The 22774-nt window shown below is 44.9% G+C and overlaps 1 protein-coding gene across 7 annotated transcripts in view; it reads left to right on the forward strand.

Annotated features, from left to right (window-relative positions):
• The window catches only part of ush2a (Usher syndrome 2A (autosomal recessive, mild)), a 1396947-nt gene that overhangs the window by 1157960 nt on the left and 216213 nt on the right, over positions 1 to 22774 (forward strand). For all 7 annotated transcript variants that reach the window (XM_085981146.1, XM_085981156.1, XM_085981149.1 and 4 more), the window contains 2 exons: positions 10131 to 10285; positions 11079 to 11277. In XM_085981146.1, coding sequence (XP_085837272.1) covers positions 10131 to 10285; positions 11079 to 11277 — 354 coding nt within the window. The remainder of the gene's footprint in view (positions 1 to 10130; positions 10286 to 11078; positions 11278 to 22774) is intronic.

Here is a 22774-nt window from a genome sequence, read left to right on the forward strand (position 1 = left end):
ATCATAAGGTCAGAAGTGGGGCTGTTCACTGATGATTGCACAGTGTTCAGTTCCATTCACAACTCCTCAGATAATGAAGCAGTCCATGCCTGCATGCAGCAAGACCTGGACAATATTCAGGCTTGGGCTGATAAGTGGCAAGTACCTTTTGCACCACACAAGTGCCAGGCAATGACTATCTCCACTAAGTGAGCGTCTAACCACCACCCCTTGACATTCACCGACATTACCATTGCCAAATCCCCCACCATCAACATCCTGGGGGTCACCATTTACCAGAAATTTAACTGGGCCAGCCACATAAATACTGTGGCTACAAGAGCAGGTCAGAGTCTGGGTATTCTGCGGCGAGTGTCTCACCTCCTGACTCCCCAAAGCCTTTCCACCATCTACAAGGCACAAGTCAGGATTGTAATGGAATACTCTCCACTTGCCTGGATGAGTGCAGCTCTAACAACACTCAAGAAGCTTGACACCATCCAAGACAAAGCAGCCTGCTTGATTGGCACCCCATCCACCACCTTAAACATTCACTCCCTCCACCACCGGTGCACCATGCCTGCAGTGTGTACCATCTACAAGATGCACTGCAGCAATACGCTTTGACAGCACCTCCCAAACCTGCGACCTCTACCACCTAGGAAGGATAAGGGCAGCAGGCACATGGGAACATCACCACCTCCAAGTTCCCCTCCAAGTCACACACCATTCTGACTTAGAAGTATATCGCCCATCCTTCATCGTCGCTGGGGCAAAATCCTGGAACTCCCTACCTAACAGCACTGTGGGAGTACCTTCACCACATGGACTGCAGCGGTTCAAGAAGGCGGCTCACCACCACCTTCTCGAGGGCAATTAGGGATGGGCAATAAATGCTGGCCTTGCCAGCGACACCCACATCCCAGGAACAAATAAAAAAAAGACAGCAGATAAGCTAGCAAGATAGGCAGATGGGTGGCAAATGCAGTTGAATGTGGAAAATTGTGAACTATCATATTTTCGAAATAAGAATCGAGAAAAGAAGTACAGCTTATATGGTAAGATTTTAAAGGGAGTAGAGCAGCACAGGTTTGTCATACTCCTCAATTAAAGGTGGCAGTGCAAGTAGATAAGGCCATAAGAAAGGGAAATGGCATTCTTGTTTTTGTATCCAGAGGCATAGAATACAAAAGCTGGGTGGTAATGTTGAACTTGTACAAGTTCTTAGTTAGGCCACAGTTTGAGTACAGTGCAGTTTTGAGCACCTGACTGTAGGGAATATATAAAAACAATGGAAAAAGTTGCAGTGTTGATTTATTATGATGTTATCTGTGATGAAGGGTTACAATTATGAAGAGAGATTTGAGAATTTGTTTTTCTATAAAGCTGAGAAGGTTAAGAGTTTATCTGATAGCGATCTTCAAGACTATGAAGGATTACATGAAGGTAAATAGTGATAGATTATTTCCATTGGTTGGTGAAACAGTAACAGGAGAGCACAAATTTAAGATAATCAAAAAAATGTAAAGAGTAGGTTCAAAAACTTTGACCAGTGAGTTCAAAGAGGATGAGGAGACAAAATACTCTTGTTCACAGTGAATGTCATTTATGACTATCGGTAGGGCAGTTTCATTGCTGTGGCAGGGGTGGAAACTTGATTGGAGGGATTCAAACATGGAGTTGTGGAAAAAATGGGCATGGATTTGGGAGGTAACAACACATTCAAGGATTTTGCAGAGAACAAAGGTTGGAGATGGGCGGCAGATTGCAAGGACAGAGGGGAGGAGGGTGGATTTTTTGTGGAGTGGGCTGATGACAGCTGTTTTGAAAGGAAGGAGGACAGTACTTGAGGGGGAAAAACCATTTACAATGTCAGCTAACATGGGAGCCGGAGAGGGAAGTTCGGTGGTCAGCCGTTTAGTGGCAATGGGGTCATGGGTGCAGGAGTTGTATCACGTGGTCAAGATGAGATAGGACATAACATAAAGGGAGAAACTAAAGAAGAACGCAGGATCAAGGTTAAGGTATGGGGGCGTAGGGGAACTAGGGGAGGTTTGGTTTGGTGGGCAAGGGCAAAGGGGAGGAAGCAACAAAGGCAGCCGAACGGATAGTCTCAATCTTAGTGACAAAGAAGTTCATGAGCTGCTCGCAATTGTTGTTGGAGGTGAGGGTGGAGGAGGCAAGGGAGAGGGGTTTAAGGAGACAGTTGGCAGTGGAGAAAAGAAGCCAGTAGTGGGTAGCTTTGGCAGAGAAGACTGAGGCCTAATAGTGCTTGATGTGATCCAGCAAGATCTGCTGATGGATGGCCACACCAGTTGTGTGCCTAATATGCTCAAGTCTGTGCCCCATGGCCTTAAGAGCAATGTTCCCTCTAATTTTTTTCCCTGTGCCGCACTTTAAACATACGCCATATCTCTTCCAGCGGCAGCAGCTGGTGAGCGGCCTGCGTGGGACCTCGCGATCGGTGCACAGCCGTGCAGCCACACACCTTAGGGGGAACATTGCTTGAGAGAGCGAAGATCAGGGCCCATACCAGGGAAATGATTGGAGAGATTAAAGGTTATGCTGGGGACAACAGCATCAAAGGTGGAGGTGAAGAAGTGATTGAGCAGATTGGCAGCTGTAAAATTATTGTGGGGAATGGAAGCCCAAATGTTAGGCAGTTGGGAAATTGAAATTGCAGTTGTAAGTGACTGGTGGTAGAGTCTATTGTTGAAGCAGAGTTCATACATTCTTTGGCAATTAGATAGTTGGTTGAAAAAGGGGCATGTTTAAGGATATGAGGAACAAACAGGAGCATTGGACTAGACTAGGTGGCTCATGTGGAGAAAAAAACTGGCAAAATGGTTTGTTTCTGTGCTGTAATAGTCTATGTGACCAAAATTGGCTCGCGCCACCTTTGGGGCGATAACTTCGCCGGGGTGCTACTTTTAGCGCCCCGAAAAAGATGGCGCCCCCGTGCCCAAAATTGAATGGTAGCGCCCCAAGCAGGAGGCGGGGTGCTACTGGAAGCGCTCCCCCTCCCTCTTGGGATGCTCCCATTAATATCACGGCGCTACGTGCAGCAGGGCCACGCATGCTGGCACGTAGCGCCTTGGTACTGCAGGCCTCCCTTGCCTGACTAAAGGGGAGGGGCCTAGCGCAGCGTGCACCGGGGCCCTGCTGGTCCACCGGAGAACAGGGTACCGGCAAAAGAGCCCCCAGCACTCGAGGAGTACCGGGCTACCCGATCGCGGCCGGCACCCCGCAAGAGGAGGCGAGAGGAGACAGGTGTTGGCAGGTGGCCCAAAAAAAATGGCTGCCCAGCACCTGCCCTTTAATTTACACCACCCCAGCCCCAAAAACGCCCCCCTGACCCTGCCGGACATAGCGGGTGGGGCGCTGTGCACGGCGATTATGTCATCACCGGAGACACAACGCCAACTCGTGCCTCATACAATCGTAGTTTCCTTTATTTAAATTCAGGACCCTAGTCTCTGAGTCAAATACTTCACTCTCCATCTTAATGAAGAATTCTATCATATTATGATCGCTCCAACCCAAGGGGCCTCACACAACAAGATTGCTAATTAATCCTTTCTCATTACCTAATACCCAGTCTAAGATGGCCTGATCTCTAGTTGGTTCCTCGACATATTGGTCCAGGAAACCATCCTGTATACACTCCAGGAATTCCTCCTCCACAGTATTGTTACTAATTTGGTTAGCCCAATCTATATGTAGATTAAAGCCACCCATGATAACTGCTGTGCCCTTATTGCACGCTTCTCTAATTTCCCATTTAATGCCATCCCCAACCTCCGCATTACTGTTTGGGGGTCTGTATACAACTCCCACTAACATTTTCTGCCCCATGGTATTTCTCAGCTCTACCCATACAGAATCCACATCATCAGAGCTAATATCCTTCCTTACTATTGTGTTAATCTCCTCTTTAACTAGCAATGCTACCCCACCTCCTTTTCCTTTTTGCCTGTCTTTCCTGAATATTGAATACCCCTGAATGTTGAATTACCAGCCTTGGTCACCCTGGAGCCCTGTCTCCGTAATCCCAATTATATCATATCCGTTTACATCTATTTGCGCAGCTAAGTCATCCTCGCATTAAGACACAAAGGGGGAGAAATTGAGTATAGCCCCGTTTGGGGCGCCAGCCTTGCCAGGGTGCTAAAAGTAGTGCCCCAGAAGCATTCGCGGCTGCCCGCCGGAAATTGAGTGGTTGTGCCCCAAAGGGAAGCGCGGCGCTACTGGAGGTGCCCCGCATCCCTCTTGGGGCGCTGCGAGTGAATATCGTGGCGCTACGTGCCGCAGCGCCACACGCTGTGGCACGTCGCGCTGCAGTATTGCAGGCCTTCCTCCCCTTCTTAAAGGGGAGGGGCCTTGTGCAGCACGATCTGGGGCCCAGCTGGGCCCCCGAGGATCGCAAATGTAGGCAAAAGAGCCCGGCACCGAGGAGAAGTGCCGGGCTCTTGGAACGCAGCCGGCACTCCGCGGGGGGGGGTGGTTAGGAGGCCAGGGACGGGAGCGCAGGCAGGTGCTGGCAGGTGGCCAACAACAAAAATGGCCGCCCCGCACCTCCTTTAATTTGCGCCTCCCCGGCCGCAGGTAGGCCCCCCTGAACCGCTCGGACATAGCGTCCGGGGGTAAATCAGGGGGCGCTTCCAAATAGCGTGGCCAGGGCGCTGCACACACCAATTATGTCATCGGTGGCGGCGCAGCGCTGACGGCTAGCGCCACCACTAGCGTCCCGTGGAATTTAGCGGGAGGCGTGGACAGTGCCGCGCCCGGGCGCCAGTTGGCTTGCGACCCACTTAGCGCCCTCTTAAGGCGCTAATGGGTGGCGCAGCCAACTGAATTTCTCCCCCAAAGCCTTCAGGCTTGTTTTTTTTAACACTCTTAGACCTTTTAGAATTATTATTTACTGTGGTCATGTTTGATTTAAACCCTTGATTTCTCTGACTGCCACTTTTGCTTTTCTCCTTCCTGTCTTTTGCTTCTATCCTTGCTTCCCTTTCCTCTGTCTCCCTGCACAGGTTCCCAACCCCCTGCCATTTTAGTTTAAACCCTCCCCAACAGCACTAGCAAACACTCCCCCTAGGACATCGATCCCGGCCCTGCCCAGGTGCCAACCGTCCAGTTTGTACTGGTCCCACCTCCCCCAGAACCGGTTCCAATGTCCCAGGAATTTGAATCCCTTCCCCTTGCACCATTCCTCTAGCCACGTATTCATCTGAAATATCCTTCTGTTTCTACTCTGACTAGCACGTGGCACTGGTAGCAATCCTGAGATTACTACCTTTTGAGCTCCTATTTTTTAATTTACCTCCTAACTCCCTATATTCAGCTTTTAGGATCTCATCCCGGTTTTTACCTATATCGTTGGTACCTATATGCACCACGACAACTGGCTGTTCACCCTCCCCCTCCAGAATGCCCTGCAGCCGCCCTGAGACATCCTTGACCCTTGCACCAGGGAAGCAACATACCAACCTGGAGTCTCGTTTGCGGCCGCAGAAACGCCTATCTATTCACCTTACAATAGAATCCCCTATCACTATAGCACTCCCGCTCTTTTTCCTCCCGTCCTGTGCAGCAGAACCACCCACGGTGCCAGGAAGTTGGCTGCTGCTGCCTTCCCCCGATAAGCCATCTCCCTCAACAATATCCAAATTGGTATATCTGTTTGAGAGGGGATGGCCACAGGGGACCCCTGCACTACCTGCCTGCACCTACTGCTCTGCCTGGTGGTCACCCATTCCCTTCCTGCCTGTGCAGCTTTTACCTGCAGTGTGACCAACTCCCTAAACATGCTATCCATGTTGCCTGGGCCCTGGAATGCAAGAGTGCAGTTGTGTGTGGTGTTAGATGGGGATGGTGGCCAAGACTGTTGATTTTACATGGGAGAAGAAATTACCTGAATGTTGAACGGAGAGGTTTCTGAATAAACTTGCAATTTTTTTTCTGAATTACTCCTTTACATGGGGTAAGTGATGTTGGTGAGGAATCACGGTACTCCATGGACATTTATTTGGTTGAATCTGATTGGTCATTTGTGTGATTGATTAAGAAATTGGTTCTGGTTCTGGTTTTGGGGCTTGTTTGGTTCCTCGTAGTTCAGAGATCTGATTGGTTGAAAGAATATTGGCTTTTGGTTCTGGAATTTAATTAAATGGAGGTACTTGAAGATGCAATGACACAAGTTCAAGGGGACTGAAATTTTACAGTCCTTCCAGTGGAAGCACCACAAACTAGGCTAGGAACTGGATACACCAGGCCCCTACCTTTGTGCTGAGTATCGAATGGCCTTGTGAGGGGTGAATCCTTCGGGGTGAAGATTTTTAATAATAGGCCACATATCTAGCATGCTGTTGCTCATGGGTAGTCTGGAGCCGGGAGCACATTTTCTGGTGTTTACCCTAATGGATGAGAATTAATTTAATGATTGTGACAGAAAGTAAATGGCTTAGTACTCAGGGCTGAAGCACCTTCCCATGTGTTTGTGTTGCCAACTCCCCCAGGCAATATGATATCCAAGGCAGGCAGCCAACCTCTGAGCCAGTGTTTCCCTAATATGATTGACGATAGTAAATCTGATAGGCATGTTCTTCTATTGCTGCAGTCCTGAGCCTATGACTAAAAAAAAATGTCAGACCCCCAGTTCGCAGCATTGATGATGTATATGCATCCTGCACTCTGGGTTGTACCCTGCTCCTCCATCTACTTAATTCGTGGCATGAAGTTTTCTTGTGTAGAGGTGCAGCCATGTTTCCTCTGTGGGCTGTGAGCCATTGCAATAACCAGTGATATTACTTTTTTAACTTGTTGAGGGGATGTAGGTGCGACTACATTTATTATCCATCTTTAATTTCCCTGAGAGATGATTGTGGGCCTTTCTCTTTAACCATTACAGTCTTTGTGGGGATGGATCTCCGCCAGTGGTGGGAAGTAGGGAATTCCAAGATTTTGAAGAAAATACAATGAGCTGAAAATTGTGGTCGGAGGCTTCCCACAGGCGAATGCCTCCGAACCGCAAGTAAACCCCGCACCTACCTGGTGCCTCTGTACCTTTGAGGACTCGCGTTCCTGGGCCTGCAGGCATACACCTGCGTAAAGACCCACGTATCTCAGGAGCGCATGTGGTTCGCAAGCGTCCTTGGGATCACGTGAGCCGGCCCAACCAATCACAAAGGGGGATTCCCATTATGCTTATGCGGATTCCAAAATGGAATCTCCATAAGCATAATAGGAATCCTCTAAAAAAAAACACATTTCACAACATTGAAATAAAAATAAATCATCACATGATTAATTAATTAAAATACAATTTAGTTAAACATTTAAAACAAAAATTTAATATTTTGAAAATAAATTTAAACATTTTTCAATGGCTAAAAATAACCTAAACTAATTTTAAAGGTTTTTGTATGGTTAAATCATTTTTTTAAATGTATTTTAATATTTATTTAAACCCTAGTGCTAGTAAAAGAAGGCCTTCCGCCTGCTTTTACCAGGCGTAAGGGTTTCGTGGGCATTCGCTGGGCATTAGTTGGGCTCAACCCTGCACCAGCGAATGTTCATTTCCTGCAGGTTCGTATGACCTGTCAAGCTGAAACTAGACAGATTACAAGTTCCGGTTTTCGCATATGCGGAAACCCGAAATTTATGGGGCACTTACGACCACATACACTGTGTATGCGGTCATAGGCCCCGGAAAATCCTGGCCATGATATTTGCAAATCAGATAGTGTGACTTGTAAGGGAACATGCAGGCAATAGTGTTCCCATGATATTTATGCTCTTGTCCTTTTTGATGGTAGAGACTGTCAAAGTAAGTCTGGTTAGTTTCTGCCGTACATCCTCTAGGTAGTACGTACTGTAGCTACAATGCATCAGTGGTGGATGGGGTGAATACCGAGTCCAGTGACAGGGCACTTATCAAACAGACTCCTTTTTGCTGGATGTTGTCAATCTTCTTGAGTGTTGTTGCAACTATACCCATCCACTCCTGACTTGAGACTTGCTGGTGGTGGAAAGGCGTTAATGGGTTAGGAGGTGATACATTTGTCACAGAGTAACCAACCTCTGTCCTTCTCCTATAGCCTAGCCAAGGTATTAATATAGCTGGTCCAGCAAAGCATCTGGTTAATGGTGACCCCCAAGATGTTGACGGTGGGTAACACAGTAATGCTGGTGCAGTTGTTGGTGAGCAGGAAGTGGCTGTGCCTTCTCTTGTTGGGGATGATTATTTATGTGGCACAAGTATTACCTGCCAGGTCTCAGCCCAGACCTGGATGTTGTCCAGGTCCTGCTGTAGGTGTTGTGGGCTGTTTCACTATCAGAATAGTTGTGAATGGAGTTGAACTCTGTGGGATCGTCAGTGAACATCCCCATTCCTGATGCCCCATTTGATAGATAATCATGTAGAATTTCTGTGAGGTTCTCTCAATCATTTGCTGTAACTTTTGCGGAAACCCTGAAGGAGCTGAATTTTGTTGTTTCCTACAGAAATTGCATGTGAGTGTTCTTTTATTGGTTCAAATTTCACATTCACTATAAACCAATCAGGACACAGCATCCTTTGTGCTTGAGCTAGAGAAAGAGATATAGAGGTAGATTCTCTCTGTTTTATAAAAATAGGCTTGTTATCCACAAACTGTGACAAGATGTATTACCGGAAGTAAATGTGATATGCTTTAGCAAAGCTTTTATACCTGTTGAGAAATCAGTAATTTACACAAAAGAAGCCAAGTTGTATAGATTGAACTGAACGAATCTGAACATAATTATTGCTCAATACATTCACCTTACTATTGAATAAAGTAATTAAATGATTCAAACCAAGCTTCACCTAACTCAATCCGTTTTCCGAGAGATTGGAGAAACAAATACACAAAGGATGTCGATATCCGATTCAGGTCACAAGGGGGTTCTACTGCCACTGTCCTGGGTTTTGCTACTGTACGAGTAGATATAGGGCAGTGTGAGTCAACTCCCACTACACTATATCTACGTGCACAATAGCATAAATGGTAAGACGCACAGACCACTTTTGGGAACGACTGATACCACTGAACTCGAGAAGGTATTTACGGCAGACTCAAATTCGCAACATCAGTACTGGACATCATTAGGAAGGACCAGCTGAAGCATGCATCTTGCCCAGGAGCCAGGGGAGTGATTACTGCAGAACACAGACACATCTATTTGTATTTCAGAATAGACTGCAAAAAGCTGGAGCATGCACAGAATGCATTCTTCAGTCTTTGCTGCTATTATAAAATTGGAAAAAGCTAATGAAAAAAATAGCCAAATTCTCAAATCCCAAGAAGTGCACCGTAATGAGGTAAGAACCTGGACATGGTACTGGTGTATTATGGCCACTTAAACCACTGGTTTAAGTAAAATAAACCACTGAAGAGTGCCGACCACTGCTACTCTCATAAATTAGGGCTGCAGTGACAAGAGGCTCTTTTGTGTAAATTACCAGTTCTCAACATGTAAAAAAAAAACTTTGCTAATGACTTGGCAGAAGCATAAATCACATGAGTGGGTACCATTGGTCTGACCCAAACACAATCAGTATTACTTGCTAAAACATGTGGAACAGAACTTCTGACTTGCAGAAGACAAATTTGTAGCACATTCTGCAGATTAGGCATTTCTGAATCATAACAGGTATTCTAGTACAAAAATCAAATCAAATTCAAAGAAAGGGCTGCAATTACTTCATTTGATTAGTGACAGGGAAGGATCAATGATACTATTATTTGCTTAGCAACACCAAATAACTGACGATGGCATCATCAGAGGAGGAACAATAAATTTTCTATATTATTATGACCTCATTTGTTCAGCTAGCATTCAGGCCTCACTATAAAATGGCACCGGGCCAGTTTGTTCATTACTGGCCCTAGGATGCAAGAAACACCGTTATTTAGTCCAAAGCCTACAGAGTGGCTCTATTTTTAATGGAAATGTTTGCAGAAGAGTAAAAAGGTACTAAGAATGACAAAAGCCAGAGATATATTTAAAAGCTGACTGAATAATAGCTAGCTTGGAGCAGATTTACAGGACATTGCAAGCTTTTAAGAGTTGCCTTTCAGCTGATTTGTTGCTTTTTTGCATCTAAATAGTATCTCTTATTGAACTAGGTATTATCATACATTACATTGTGCTACGCGATGGGACTGAGCGTTTTCGTGGGACAGATTTCAGTTTCACAGACACTGGAGGCATTCAGCCATACCAGGAATACTCCTACCAACTGAGAGCTTGCACAATTGTTCGGTGTGCAGACAGCAGCAAGGTGGGTGTGCTGCACGTTACAGTTTGAAGGTCATATTAAACTGCACAGTAGTGTACATTTATTAACTTAATAATCTCTACTTTATCAATACTAATACAGTAATTGTTCCTTTGAACTTTCCTTCTCCTATTCCTCCTAAACTCCAGATATGCCATTTTACATATTCTTCCCAATCCCTGCATCATTATTGTATTAAAATCAAGATTTATTACACCTTTTCCTACTCTAACTCAACCCTTCCTTGAGATCTCAAAATACAGAACTCCTTACTTCCCGTAGTCATTCCTTCCTCCTACAATTTCTGTGCTTTTAAAACTCAAGCTTGACAACACCTAATCGCTGCTTCTCGATTTACCTCATCTATTTCCTGGTTTAACTCATCTATTCTTTTCAACCTTAGCCCTTCACCTTAGTTTTTCAATTTAAAAACGTATCAGTCCACCTACATTTTCAAAACAAATATGTTGCCATACGTGGGAACGATAGATACAATGTAATTATGTTTCAAAATAATGACTCAGAAGAGTGACTGCCACAGGAGGTACAGTATATGTTTCCATCATGACATTAAACCTGTGTCTATCAGTCTGTTGAGTTTTGGGATTCTCAGATGGCGTTTTACGTGGCTGTTAATATTCTATATTTTGGGGGAATTATGCAAATATAGATATATACTCAAGTGACCCTAGTTCAGAATGTCATGTGATATTCCATGAGATTGCATTCTGGTGCATTAGCTGATGTTGCTTGATAATTGAGAAAATGTGCTGTCAAACTTTCTTTCTTGTCATAGGTGATTGCAGCAACTGTCCAAGGAGTCCCTGAAAATGTCTATTCTCCAACAGTGGTCGCCCTTAATGCAGCCTCTTTACAGCTTATGTGGAGACCACCAGCTAAGCCAAATGGTATAATACATGAGTACCAAATCCACCAGACTGGGATAGGGCTGATCTATACGGACACTACTAGCAGGATGAAGTTCATTGTAGCAGGTATAAAGGGTCATAAAGTTGAATTACTAATGATTGAATCTTGTCTTTTGAATTCTTCTGTTTGCAGCATAGCAGTTCAGTCGTATGGAGTAGTAGTGTACTTTGAGGTTGAGAAAAGGACACAATTGTGCACTTATAGTTCTCCATTTGTTTCTGTTTTCCATTGGGACATCTGCAGAGTTATGGAGGGGAATACAGGGGCCCTATATGGGGACAAGTTTGCTTGCTTCCATCCTGTGTGCATGTGCATTCAAACACACATCTGAACACATGTGCACGACAGTAGTAGATATTAATGTATCAGTAATTTCAATGATATAAATTTTGCTTAAAAGTTTAGACTATTTAAATTATCCCTCTTCTGATCAAAATTGTCTCTGATTATTACAGCTTTGTTATACTAGGTTTCCAATATAACCAAACTGTTAACTCAATTGCTCCCATGGATTATATATTACAAAACTACAAATATACAATGCATTTAATTAAGATATTTGATAAAATTACCAGAAACTTTTTCAAGGAATACAAAAGGGTGAAAAAAATAGCTCATTTCATTTCATTAGCAATATCTAAATAAATTTGAATGGTAACCTTGTAATGTTAGTGTATTAAAATGCAGACGAGCCACTATATCCCTTAGGGGTTACGAACAGAGAGATAAAAGTGCAATCTGTTTGAAGTATGACCTCCGATAATTGCCATACTTTACAGATACTTACTTATTTTCCATAAACATCCCATATATTTTGCTGCTGTCAACCACAAGTGAATTATGTGCACATATTTTTCACAGGGAGATAGATAAAATGTAACTTTTTACCTTTTAAAGGCTTTGAACAGTTGTCATAAAAATAGTGGATTGTTCCTTTAATCTTTTCCATCACTGTAATATGAGCATCATTTGAAATATTGGTATAAATGGCTTGTAATCCAGTAAATCAATGTACATTTCCTCTGGCATGATTTCTCTTTTTTTGGCTGCGGTGTAGTGTTTTCTGACAGCTTATTTTTAATTACATCTGAGCCTAAGAAACCTGATCTTATAAAGTGTTTCTGGGGGAGAGGGCAGAGTGAGCAGACATGCCATGTGAAATCCAGAAGTCATTCATAATTCTCTTAAGACAAAAAAAGCATTAAGTAATTGAGGACAGGAAGTTCTCACTTAATTATTTAGGGGTGTTATCAATGCTTTAAGTAAACTGAAGCATTTTCTACTGTCTCACCGAGCATAATACCTTTGGGACAGGGGCAGCAGCCATCATCTTCTCATGTTCTTTAATGCAAATAGTAAATGGCAGCTTGTCAATATCAGACCTTTTTATATCATTTATTACTGAACACTTCCAGTATCCTGTAAAAAACAATTTAGATGACAGTTATGGCATTGTTTCACTTTGTGTTATCAGTATTTAACAAATGGGCCAACTAATACTCCAAAGGAGAATTGCAATGATCAATTTTTTTTAGGTACTGCTGGAAGGAAGGATGATACTGCCCCCTTCAGCTCAAGTCCTTTCACAAGCCTTATAAAGGGGCACCATGATCCTGAAAATAGTGTTTCACAATCTTTTTTAATACATTTATTTGCAAATCCATAACACAATGATGCAAATAATATTGAGATGCATCATTGCATTACTTTCTCATAATGTTATCCTGACAAAAATGTTGGATACATTTTTGGATTCTTCTTCCTTTCATGGCAGAATAAAAATTGCCACGAAACTGATGACCCTTTGAACATATTCAATTTAAGCTTACTACATTTTCTTACCAGTCAAAAAGATATGTTCTTCTAATTTTGTAGTTGTAAATAAATCACCAGAAATCATTAAAAAAATAATTTTGTTCAATAAAGTAACTGGGTAACAGACTTCAGTTGACAAGAAACTAGCTATGTTTAACTAGTAGAAGCACAAAAAAACAGTGGCCTATATTTTCCGATAGGAGTGCATGTCTGGTAGGATGGGACTTCTGCCTGGCCCGGAGAGGCCCTGGAGATGCCCACCCACCCTGACTGTACTTCCTGGCCCCAAGGTCATTTGCATGAGGGAGGCAGGCTCCCCAGCCTCTGACATGGAGTTGCATCAGACACGGGGACCTATTGCAACGAGAGAAAATGACAACAACAGAACTACTGCAAAAAAAAGGTTTTATTTTCTCTCCCAAATTATTGGTTCCAATGATGGGCCTGCATATGGCCATGCACTGAGAGTGCTTGTACAGGCCCCTAACATGCAGCTCCAGCATCCAGCATTCAATGAAGGCCACATTTCCCTCATTTTAACTTAAGTTGCATATGCCTACCCACATGTGTGCAGACACACTTTACGCTGCCCACCGGAAAATGGGAGGGAGTGGGAACTGTGGCAGAGCACATCCCTTAGCAAGTTTCGGCCCATAAGTGCCCTCAATCCACCAAAACAATGTTGGGAAGCAGACAGAAAATCTGACACTCCTTTCTTTTCAATAGTTTTTTGTTAATGTTTGGGCTGGTATTGCGTAACTGTATGTTTCTAAGTTCTGATAAGGTTGTCTATAAATAATGGGTCACTGCTGTTTCAAGGTATTTCCTCTTTATCTTGTAAGATGTGGAACCTCCATTCATCACTTACAAGGCAAATAACAGCCAAGGGCACAACCAGAAGCTGGGACTTCCCAAGCTGGATGTTCCCACTCTTCAGAGTGGAAGGGGAGTTGGCATAGTAGTGGTGGCTGGTACACCAAGTGTGTGGATGTGTACTGGCCTCCACAAGGGCATAAGTGGGCCCTACAAGTTGGGTTCAGGTCAGGCAAGCCACCTGGTCTCCCGCAGACTTGTAAAATCTGCCAGAACAATAGGTCTATTCCCAGGTTTGGGAGGGGGACCCTGGACAGCCCACAGACCAGTGAACAGACAAGTTTCCAAGGGCATGTAGCGGGCGGGTGCTAGAGATGCACTCGTAGTGGTGTTTCATGCACCTTTCCCATCCTGATGAGGTGCCCTCCCACTGATCCCACAAACTCAGGCAGGATTAGTGCAGGAGAGTGCCACCAGGTGTGATCCTGGTGTAACCACCGGAATTCCAACACAAGCTATTTTGGGGCCGATGAGCCTTAATAAATCCGAATTCAGCGCTGGAAATGAAATTAAAATATGCTGCTTCCCTTGGTAATTCTTGATGTATTCAAAACAATACTCTATTAAGTGGAATTCTAATAAAGCCATTTTGATTTCAGTATTAAGATGTCAGCCCCGATATTGCAGACTACAATCCCAGTGGCTGTGCTGCTATCTAACTACTGGTGCCCTCAAACACTGAACCCCACCAGTTTCTGGGGTCAGTGGGAGAGCACTTCATTTGCATGAGGCACATTAGTGCAAGTGCCACTTTGGGCACAGCTTTAGTGCCAGCTTGGCCCGTGCACCCAAAAAACCTGGACGTTCACCTACCCATTGAGGAGTTACCCAAGCACCCTTCCTGGCCCTGCCACCACACTGATCAGCCCCCAACCAAAGGGATCGATCGAGGAATTTAAAAAAAAAAAAATCCTCTTAGGGGTCCAGCTTTGGAACCTGCTAGTGGGGCCACATGTGTCCTTGTGAAGGTCAGTTTCTCTCCTCTGTCTTGGTATACTGGCAGCCAATACTTCAGGTCCCCATCTGTGGCCAGAACCGGGCACTCCAGCCCATCATTTTCCTTGCATGGAGTGGTCAGAATTTCTGCCCCTTATAAATCAATACAGAAACTCCCAATGTCAAGGTGGAGAGCAGTTGAACCCCCCTTGGAATTTCAGGACCACCCTAAATTTTATATAAAATCTGAAAAGCATTAAAATAATATTGTACATGAACTTTATTATCTTAATCTACGTAAAATATTTAAATTCAAATATCTGGCTATGTGTTTAATTCTATCTGTTTACTGTTTTTAGCACACCCATTAACCCATTCATATTCATTCCTGTCTATACTGTTTTAACATAGACATTAACCTGTTTACTTTAAATAGGCTAATGTCTGTATTAAAATAGCACAGAAATGAAATTATGCAAACGTGTTAATGGGTGCGCTAAAAATAGTGGAGCAAGGGAATTAAACCCACTGATCGCAAGATGTTTCACACTTAGAAGTTGAAATCAGTGTGTGATATTAATCACAAATTCATTAACACATTAGTATGAATTTGCTTTGTCCACTATTCATTAAAATAACACAAAGAACTTTCACACAAATGCATTAATGTTTTGTTACAAATATTGTAAAGTGCAATTTTAACTTAAAAACATTAATTTTAACTGATGCCATAGTTATTGTAAACTTTTCTTGAAAGTCTAGTATGATCTTGGCTAAACAATTGTCTTAAAATGGTAATATTTACGGAACCGTAAATTCAGAAAAGATATTGGGTGTAATTTTAATCCCCCAGGACAGGTGGGGGTGGGGGGCGGAGGTATTAAGTTCTTAAAAATGGGAAACCCAATCCCAATCTGCCGCGAACGCACCTACTTCCGGTTTAATCAGGGTGGGTTGGGGGGGGATGATGGACAAGTAACCTGTTCTCAAGAGGCGGGTCAGTAATTTGAATATGTTAATGAGGCTGCGTGCCTCAGATTTTAGCAGCCATGTGGATTTGATGGCTGCGGGCCGATTTCCCAGACCTAGTTAAACCCGGCAGCTGAAGGGAGGTGAGAGCTGCCAGATCCAGCAGGTTAAGAGCTTTACCAGCACTGCGTGTGGGCCAGGAGGAGCAGGAGTGCTTCCCCTGGCCCCCCAAGCTAACATGCCATGATCTGCCTCCCTCTCCGTGACCTGGTGATGACCCCCCCCCACCCCTCCGGCGATCCGATGCTGAGCCGCGATCTCCCCGCCACAATCTCTGCCCTGTCATCTACCCCCTGCGATCTCTTTCCCCTCTGTGATCTCCCCCCACATTCTCCCCCCGTGATTTCTCCCCCCCCACCCCGCGATCTCTCTCCCCACCATGATCTCTGCCCCTCCCCGTCCCCACGATCTCTCCCTCCCTTCCTCCTCTCTGCTCCCCATCAGAAGCCTTCTACCGCAGGCCTTTTCGCCTGACAGCCGGCCAGACTCTCAATCAGGCCAGCTGCCGGGTGGGAGACAGAAAATATGTAGCAGCTGTGGAGAGTTTACTGCCACAGTTTTAGTCAAGGCACCAGAAAAACAAGATAGTGGCTCAAATTTTATCAGAAACTATGGGGTCAATTTTGAGTGCCCTCAGCTGGCATTAACAGGGTGCTAATGCCCTCAAAATGGGGTCAGTAGCTTTACTTCCCTGTTAGCATTTGCGATGCAGCTGGTTTCATTTTAAAAGGGGCCTACTACCGGGTGTCCACAACTCCCACTTGATGCAGGCAATAAGCCCCTTTTAATATGGAAATCAGGGTCCTCTTGCCATTTTAGGTAGGAACTGGTTAATTCCATGGGGGCTGGAAGAGAAGAGGCCCGCTAAAGGTGAGTGTTCAATTATTTTTGTGCAACTCGGAGGAACAGGAGCACATCCCACTGTGATGAAATATGTCATTCATCAGACTCTGTAGTTAACTGTATATATTGTATTGCCTGCTCCGGTGTTTGTACCTTGTATTGTGTATAGGGCACCGCCCCCTTTGTGTGTCGGCTCCGCCCATACCTGGCCCTACTTAAGACAAGTCCAGGCTTGTCCTGCAGTAGAACAGCAGCACGCCAGGTGAAGCTAGGTGCAGCCACCGGCATCTTTTCTTTGCTAATAAAAGCCTTGTTTTATTCTGCTAACTTCGAGTCTTGAAGTTATTGAGGCACGTCACCCACAAAAATAATCTGGGCGCTGCTGCCCCGAACCCCCATCCTCTGTGATCACAACGCCCCTGCCTCCCCAATTTACCTTGCTAGTGGCAGCGCCAGCCTGATCTTCAGGCTTCAATCTGGCGAATTGCCTGTCGAATTGAAATGAGGCCAGAGCCTCAAAATGCTGGTGGCCTCTTGCTGCTGGATTGGGTGGCTGACCAGCACACTCCCCCGGTCCGTTGCCCAAAAGTCAAAATCGAGAAATGAAAATCAGGAGAGAAGTATAATGGCTGGCTGAATTGATATTGTCCATTTTACACTACCGCCCAAAGTCAAAATTCCCCCCCAAGAAGTCTGTTCTGAAGAGTTTTCTTAGTTTTACTAGATCAACTGCAAAATTTATCTGTTTGGAAATGTCAGGTATTTTAAGTTTATTTTGGAGTTTTCAAAATAGCAGTGACTGGAGTCAGAGGAATGGAGGGAGAGGGTTTATGGAACTGGAAGAGGTTACAAAAATAGGGAGGAACAAGGCTATGGAGGAATTTAATGACAAAGAGATGAGGCATTGTGGGACTGGGAGTCAATGTTGGTCAGTGAGGATGGGTGCGATGGGCAAGTGGGGCTTGGTACAGGGTAGGATACAGGCAGCAGAGTTTTGGATGAGCTGAAGTTATGGAAGATGGGAGGCCAGCAAAGAGAACATTGGAGTAATCTAGTCTAGAGGTGACAAAAGCATGTTTGAAGATGTCAGCAGCAGATGGGCTGATGTGGGGAGGGGGGCAGAGAGCAATGTTATGGAGGTGGAAGTCAGTCATCTTTCTGATGGACAAAATATGAGGTTGGAAATTCAGCTCGGGACGAACAGAAAACTTACTTTCTTGCCACTTGTGTGCTTAATGAAAAAGTAATCAAAATTACACCTACATTGATAATATATTTTTATTGAATTATGACCTCGTCAACCTGTGAAGAAATGACTGAATTATTCTTACTGAGCTATGAAAAGCTATATTTTCCTTGATCCCCATTCTTGCAATGTGAAAGCACCCTAGAAACTCTCGTAAATTAAGTAAACAATATTTATTGAGTGCTGTAAAATGGTGCTCTGCAGCACAGAATAGAAAAGCACCTTGAGAGCATTAGCACACAAAAAACTGTCAAATTCTGTCCAATGCACTTAAATCACCAGATAGTTCACTATCCAACTCACTATTCATATAAGTATAAACATAAAATCCTAAGAACTGCCACACTTAATGGAATGACAATACAACAACATTTAATTCCCTATTAGTTATTCCTCTTTATTGTAGTACTGGCTATTTTTTATTTTAAAATTATGCGACACTGTTGAATAGTCAGCACATTATAAACAGCCCTGATAAATTTGTGTCATGGTCTGACTCTGATGGAAACGATTAGTGAAAATTAAACAAATCTGAGGCCTGAAACAAATTGGATAGAAAAACAGAACATTGATTAAGCATCATTATCACTCTGTAAATCGATGGATATTGCAAGAATGCAATGACTGGAACTTAAAGGAAGTTCAACAAATCAGTTTTAGGCTCTATAAAGTAACCCAAATACAATAAATGCTGAATGCAGCTTCAATTTCTTTTGAATGCGTGTTAAAAGCAAAATAAAACATTTGCAGATTTTTGTTTATCAACGTAATATTTATTTTGCATCAAAGGAGAAATTTTCTCCACAGGTAGTATTATTACTAATATGTAGAGTAACACTTCTTTTTGTGCCTTTGTGAATTTTTCAAATTCCAAAATATTTTAATATCCTCTTCAAGTGTAAATTCAGTGCCAAATTCTGTCTGCTTTGTGCTGATTGGATAGTCTCAACCCGTTTCTGAAAATAATTTCATCTTACCCTCTTACACAAATCAAACAGGAAAGATTTTCTTTCCGCTTGCCTGCTTTGAATTTGAACCTTGATTGCAGGAGTGAAATGCCACACTTTTTTAACCCGCCATGCAATCTACTCCATGCAACTTCCCTTTAATTAACTGCAAGTGGTTAATTGTTGCTGATTGATATAATTTAGTGAGATGGTTGAGGTTTCCTGTTTTGAAGAGGTGACCGACCAAGAAATTCAACATCTACCCAAATTGGGCACAAAATTGGTAATGCAGCCACTCAATCAGCTGGCGCGAGTCAGCATGAGGCTCAAACCAAATTCAGGTTCCATTTGCCTCCTTTAAATGTTACCGGTGAGCTATGAGTGCCAAATGTATGCCCCGCTGCAACTTGCCGGTTGTGAAAGGGCAGTAAACTGGCTGGCCCCTACACTGAGCCAATGGCAGGTCGGCAGGGGGGGGCGGTTGGGGGGACAGGGTGTGATCATAGTGTGGGGGCCTCGAATGGGTCGGCAGCGGGTGGAGCTTTTCTGTGGGCTTAGGTGGAGTACCCCTGCTTCTCCTGGGCCCAAAAAAGAAAAATTCTAAATTTCCTGAATAGTTTTTATTACATATTGCATAAGGTGGGTCTTTGGCATCTTAAAAATAGCAGCCTAAATGCCAGCCCCCAATTTTCGTCTGTTGGTCGTCCGTTTTTCAGCCGCAAAACTGGCGGCCAAAAGTTGAATTTCCACCCTGACTGTTTCAGAACAGGAGTGTTGTCTTTATTGCTGAGATTGAAGATTAGGAAGGGTAATATATCATTTTCATTAATATGATGCCGTGCACAAGTAACAACGTGACATATTTCAACAAAATTTAGATAATTTAATTGATAAATCAACAAAAGGATGTAGAAATCTTGGAAGCCTCAGCTGCTTGCCCTCACCCTGACGCCATCTCAAATTCCAAATCTTGCTTTGATCGATTGCTGTTTGGATACAGAATAGTCGGGCCCAATTAGGGCAGCTGAATGGCATGTATGCCTGCTTCATGCAGTACAATTTGCGGAACTGGCAGAATCCCTGGCATCTAGCCAATTTTGCCTCCATAAATGATATCACAACAGAGGTGGGACCTGCAAAAGAAGTGCCCACACCCCCTTTGTCAGAATTGTGAATCTGGCCAGGATTCACAATTCTGACAAAGGGGGTGTGGGCACTTCTTTTGCAGGTCCCACCTCTGTTGTGATATCATTTAAAGAGGCAGCATTTGACCGAGTCTGGCATCAAGGAGCTGTAGTAAAACTGAAGTCCATGGGAATCGGGGAAAATGCTCCACTGGCTGGAGTCATACCTAGCACAAAGGAAGACGGTTGTGGTGGTTGAAGGTCAATCATCACAGCCCCAGGACACCGCTGCAGGAGTTCCTTAGGGCAGTGTCCTAAGCCCAACCATCTTCAGCTGCTTCATCAATGACCTTCCCTCCAACATAAGGTCAGAAATTGGGATGTTCGCTGATGACTGCACTGTGTTCAGCGCCATTCACAACTGCACAGATAATGAAGCAGTCCATGCCCGCATGCAACAAGACCTGGACGACGTTCAGGCTTGGGCTGATAAGTGGCAGGTAACATTCGTGCCACAGAAGTGCCAGGCAATGACTATCTCCAACAAGCGAGAGTCTAACCACCTCCCCATGACATTCAATGGCATTACCATTGCTGAATCCCCCATTATCAACATCCTGGGGTCACCATTAACCAGAAACTTAACTGGACCAGCAAAATAAATACTGTGGCAACAAGAGCAGGTCAGAGGCTAGGTATTCTGCAGCAAGTGTCTCACCTCCTGACTCCCCAAAGCCTTTCCACCATCTACAAGGCACAAGTAAGGAGTGTGATGGAATACTCTCCACTTGCCTGGATGAGTGCAGCTCCAGCAACACTCAAGAAGCTCGACACCATCCAGGACAAAGCAGCCCACTTGATTGGCACCCCATCCACCACCTTAAACATTCACTCCCTCCACCATCAGCGTACCGTGGTTGCAGTGTGTACCATCTACAAGATGCACTGCAGCAACTCGCCAAGGCTTCTTCGGCAGCACCTCCCGAACCCGCGACCTCTTCCACCTAGAAGGACAAGGGCAGCAGGCGCATGAGAACACCACCACCTCCAAGTTCCCCTCCAAGTCACACACCATCCTAACTTGGAAGTATATCACCGATCCTTCATTGTCGCTGGGTCAAAATCCTGGAACGCCCTAACAGCACTGTGGGAGTACCATCACCACACAAACTGCAGCGGTTCAAGAAGGTGGCTCACCACCACCTTCTCAAGGGCAACTAGGGATGGGCAATAAATGCTGGCATTGCCAGCGATGCCCTGATCCCATAAACGAATAAAAATAAAAATGAGATAGAAACTGGTTTCACCCCAGATTGTTCTTTCCTGCTCAGATTAAGAAAAGCTCATGCCAAAAGGTGTATGGAATTTCTAAGCTAAGAAGTTTTCTAAGCCATGCCCTGAGTGGACACATATAAACCAAATACAAATGAGGGAATACATCATCCAATGTATTTCCTGCTATTTGTGTTATTTGAAAACTGTACACAAATTAAGCATACAAGGAGGGGGCCCAAAAAAATGTTTGTTATCCAACACCCATGCAAGCACTCAGAGTGTGGCCTGGCATAAGCCAAACAGGAGGTGGAGGAGGAGGCCTGCTGCAACAAAACGCCACTTTCATTGCAGTGGGACACTTTGGCGGAGGCTGGGGAGCCCACCTCCTGTATTTAAATGGCCCTGAGGCCAGAGTGTCAGCCAGAGTCGGGTGTGCATTTACATTGGTGGGCTAAAGTTCTTCCCCTCTGGAGATCCTGGCCTCTTGCGCATCCCCGATTTTTGGCGCTCCACCATTGGCGGCCGTACTTTCAGCTGCTATGGCCTTAAGCCCTGGTATTCCCTCCCTAAGCTTCTCCGCCTCTCTACCTCTCTCCTCCTTTAAGATGCTCTTTAAAACCTACCTCTTTGACCAAGTATTTGGTCAGCTGTCCTAATATCTCTTTATGTGAAGCGCCTTGGGATATTTTACTACATTAAAGGTGCTAGATAAATGCAAGTTGTTGTTGTTGAGATGCAGTTTAATTAACTAGGGAGGGGCAGCAGAATGTCCAGGCTAATTTTAGCGCCCCAAAAAAGTTAGCACCCCTGCACCATAAATTCAGTAGTAGTGCCCCAAGCTAGAGGCAGGGCGCTACTGGAAGCGCTTCCCTTCCTTCTTGGGGCGCTACCAGTGAATTTCACGGCGCTATGTGCAACAGCGCCATGCGCGTCGGCATGTAGCGTCGCGTAATTGCAGGCCTCCCTCCCCTGATTAAAGGGGAGGGGCCTAGCATTGCGCACACCGGGGCCCTGCTGGACCACCAGGTAGCGGGGTGCCCAGCACTCAAGAGGAGTGCCGGGCTGAGCGATCACGGTCGGCACCCCGAAGAAAAAAGGGGAAGGGGGCAGGTGCTGGCAGTCGGACAAAAAAAATGGCTGCCCGACACCTGCCCTTTAAGTAGCGCCGCTGCGGCTGCAGAAACGCCATCCTGACCCTGTTGGAAATATCGTCCGGTGATAGGTCTGGGGGCGCAACCCAAATTTGCGGCCAGTGCACGAACGGGGCGCTGCGCACGGCAATGACGTCATCACCGGCGATGCAGCGCCACGAGATCTACCGGCTACCGCTGCCGCTAACCTCCCACTAAATTTCGCAGGAGGTGTTAGTGGCGCCGTGCCCGGGCGCTATGAACTTTGCGCCCCGTTAGCACCCCCAGGGACGCTAACGGGAGGTGCAAAGCAACCCAATTTTTCCCCGTAGTTTCTATTTATA

The sequence above is a fragment of the Somniosus microcephalus genome, chromosome 3, assembly GCF_052327205.1.
Source record: "Somniosus microcephalus isolate GS21.2 chromosome 3, FLI_Smic_1.0, whole genome shotgun sequence".
NCBI classification, from domain to species: domain Eukaryota; kingdom Metazoa; phylum Chordata; class Chondrichthyes; order Squaliformes; family Somniosidae; genus Somniosus; species Somniosus microcephalus.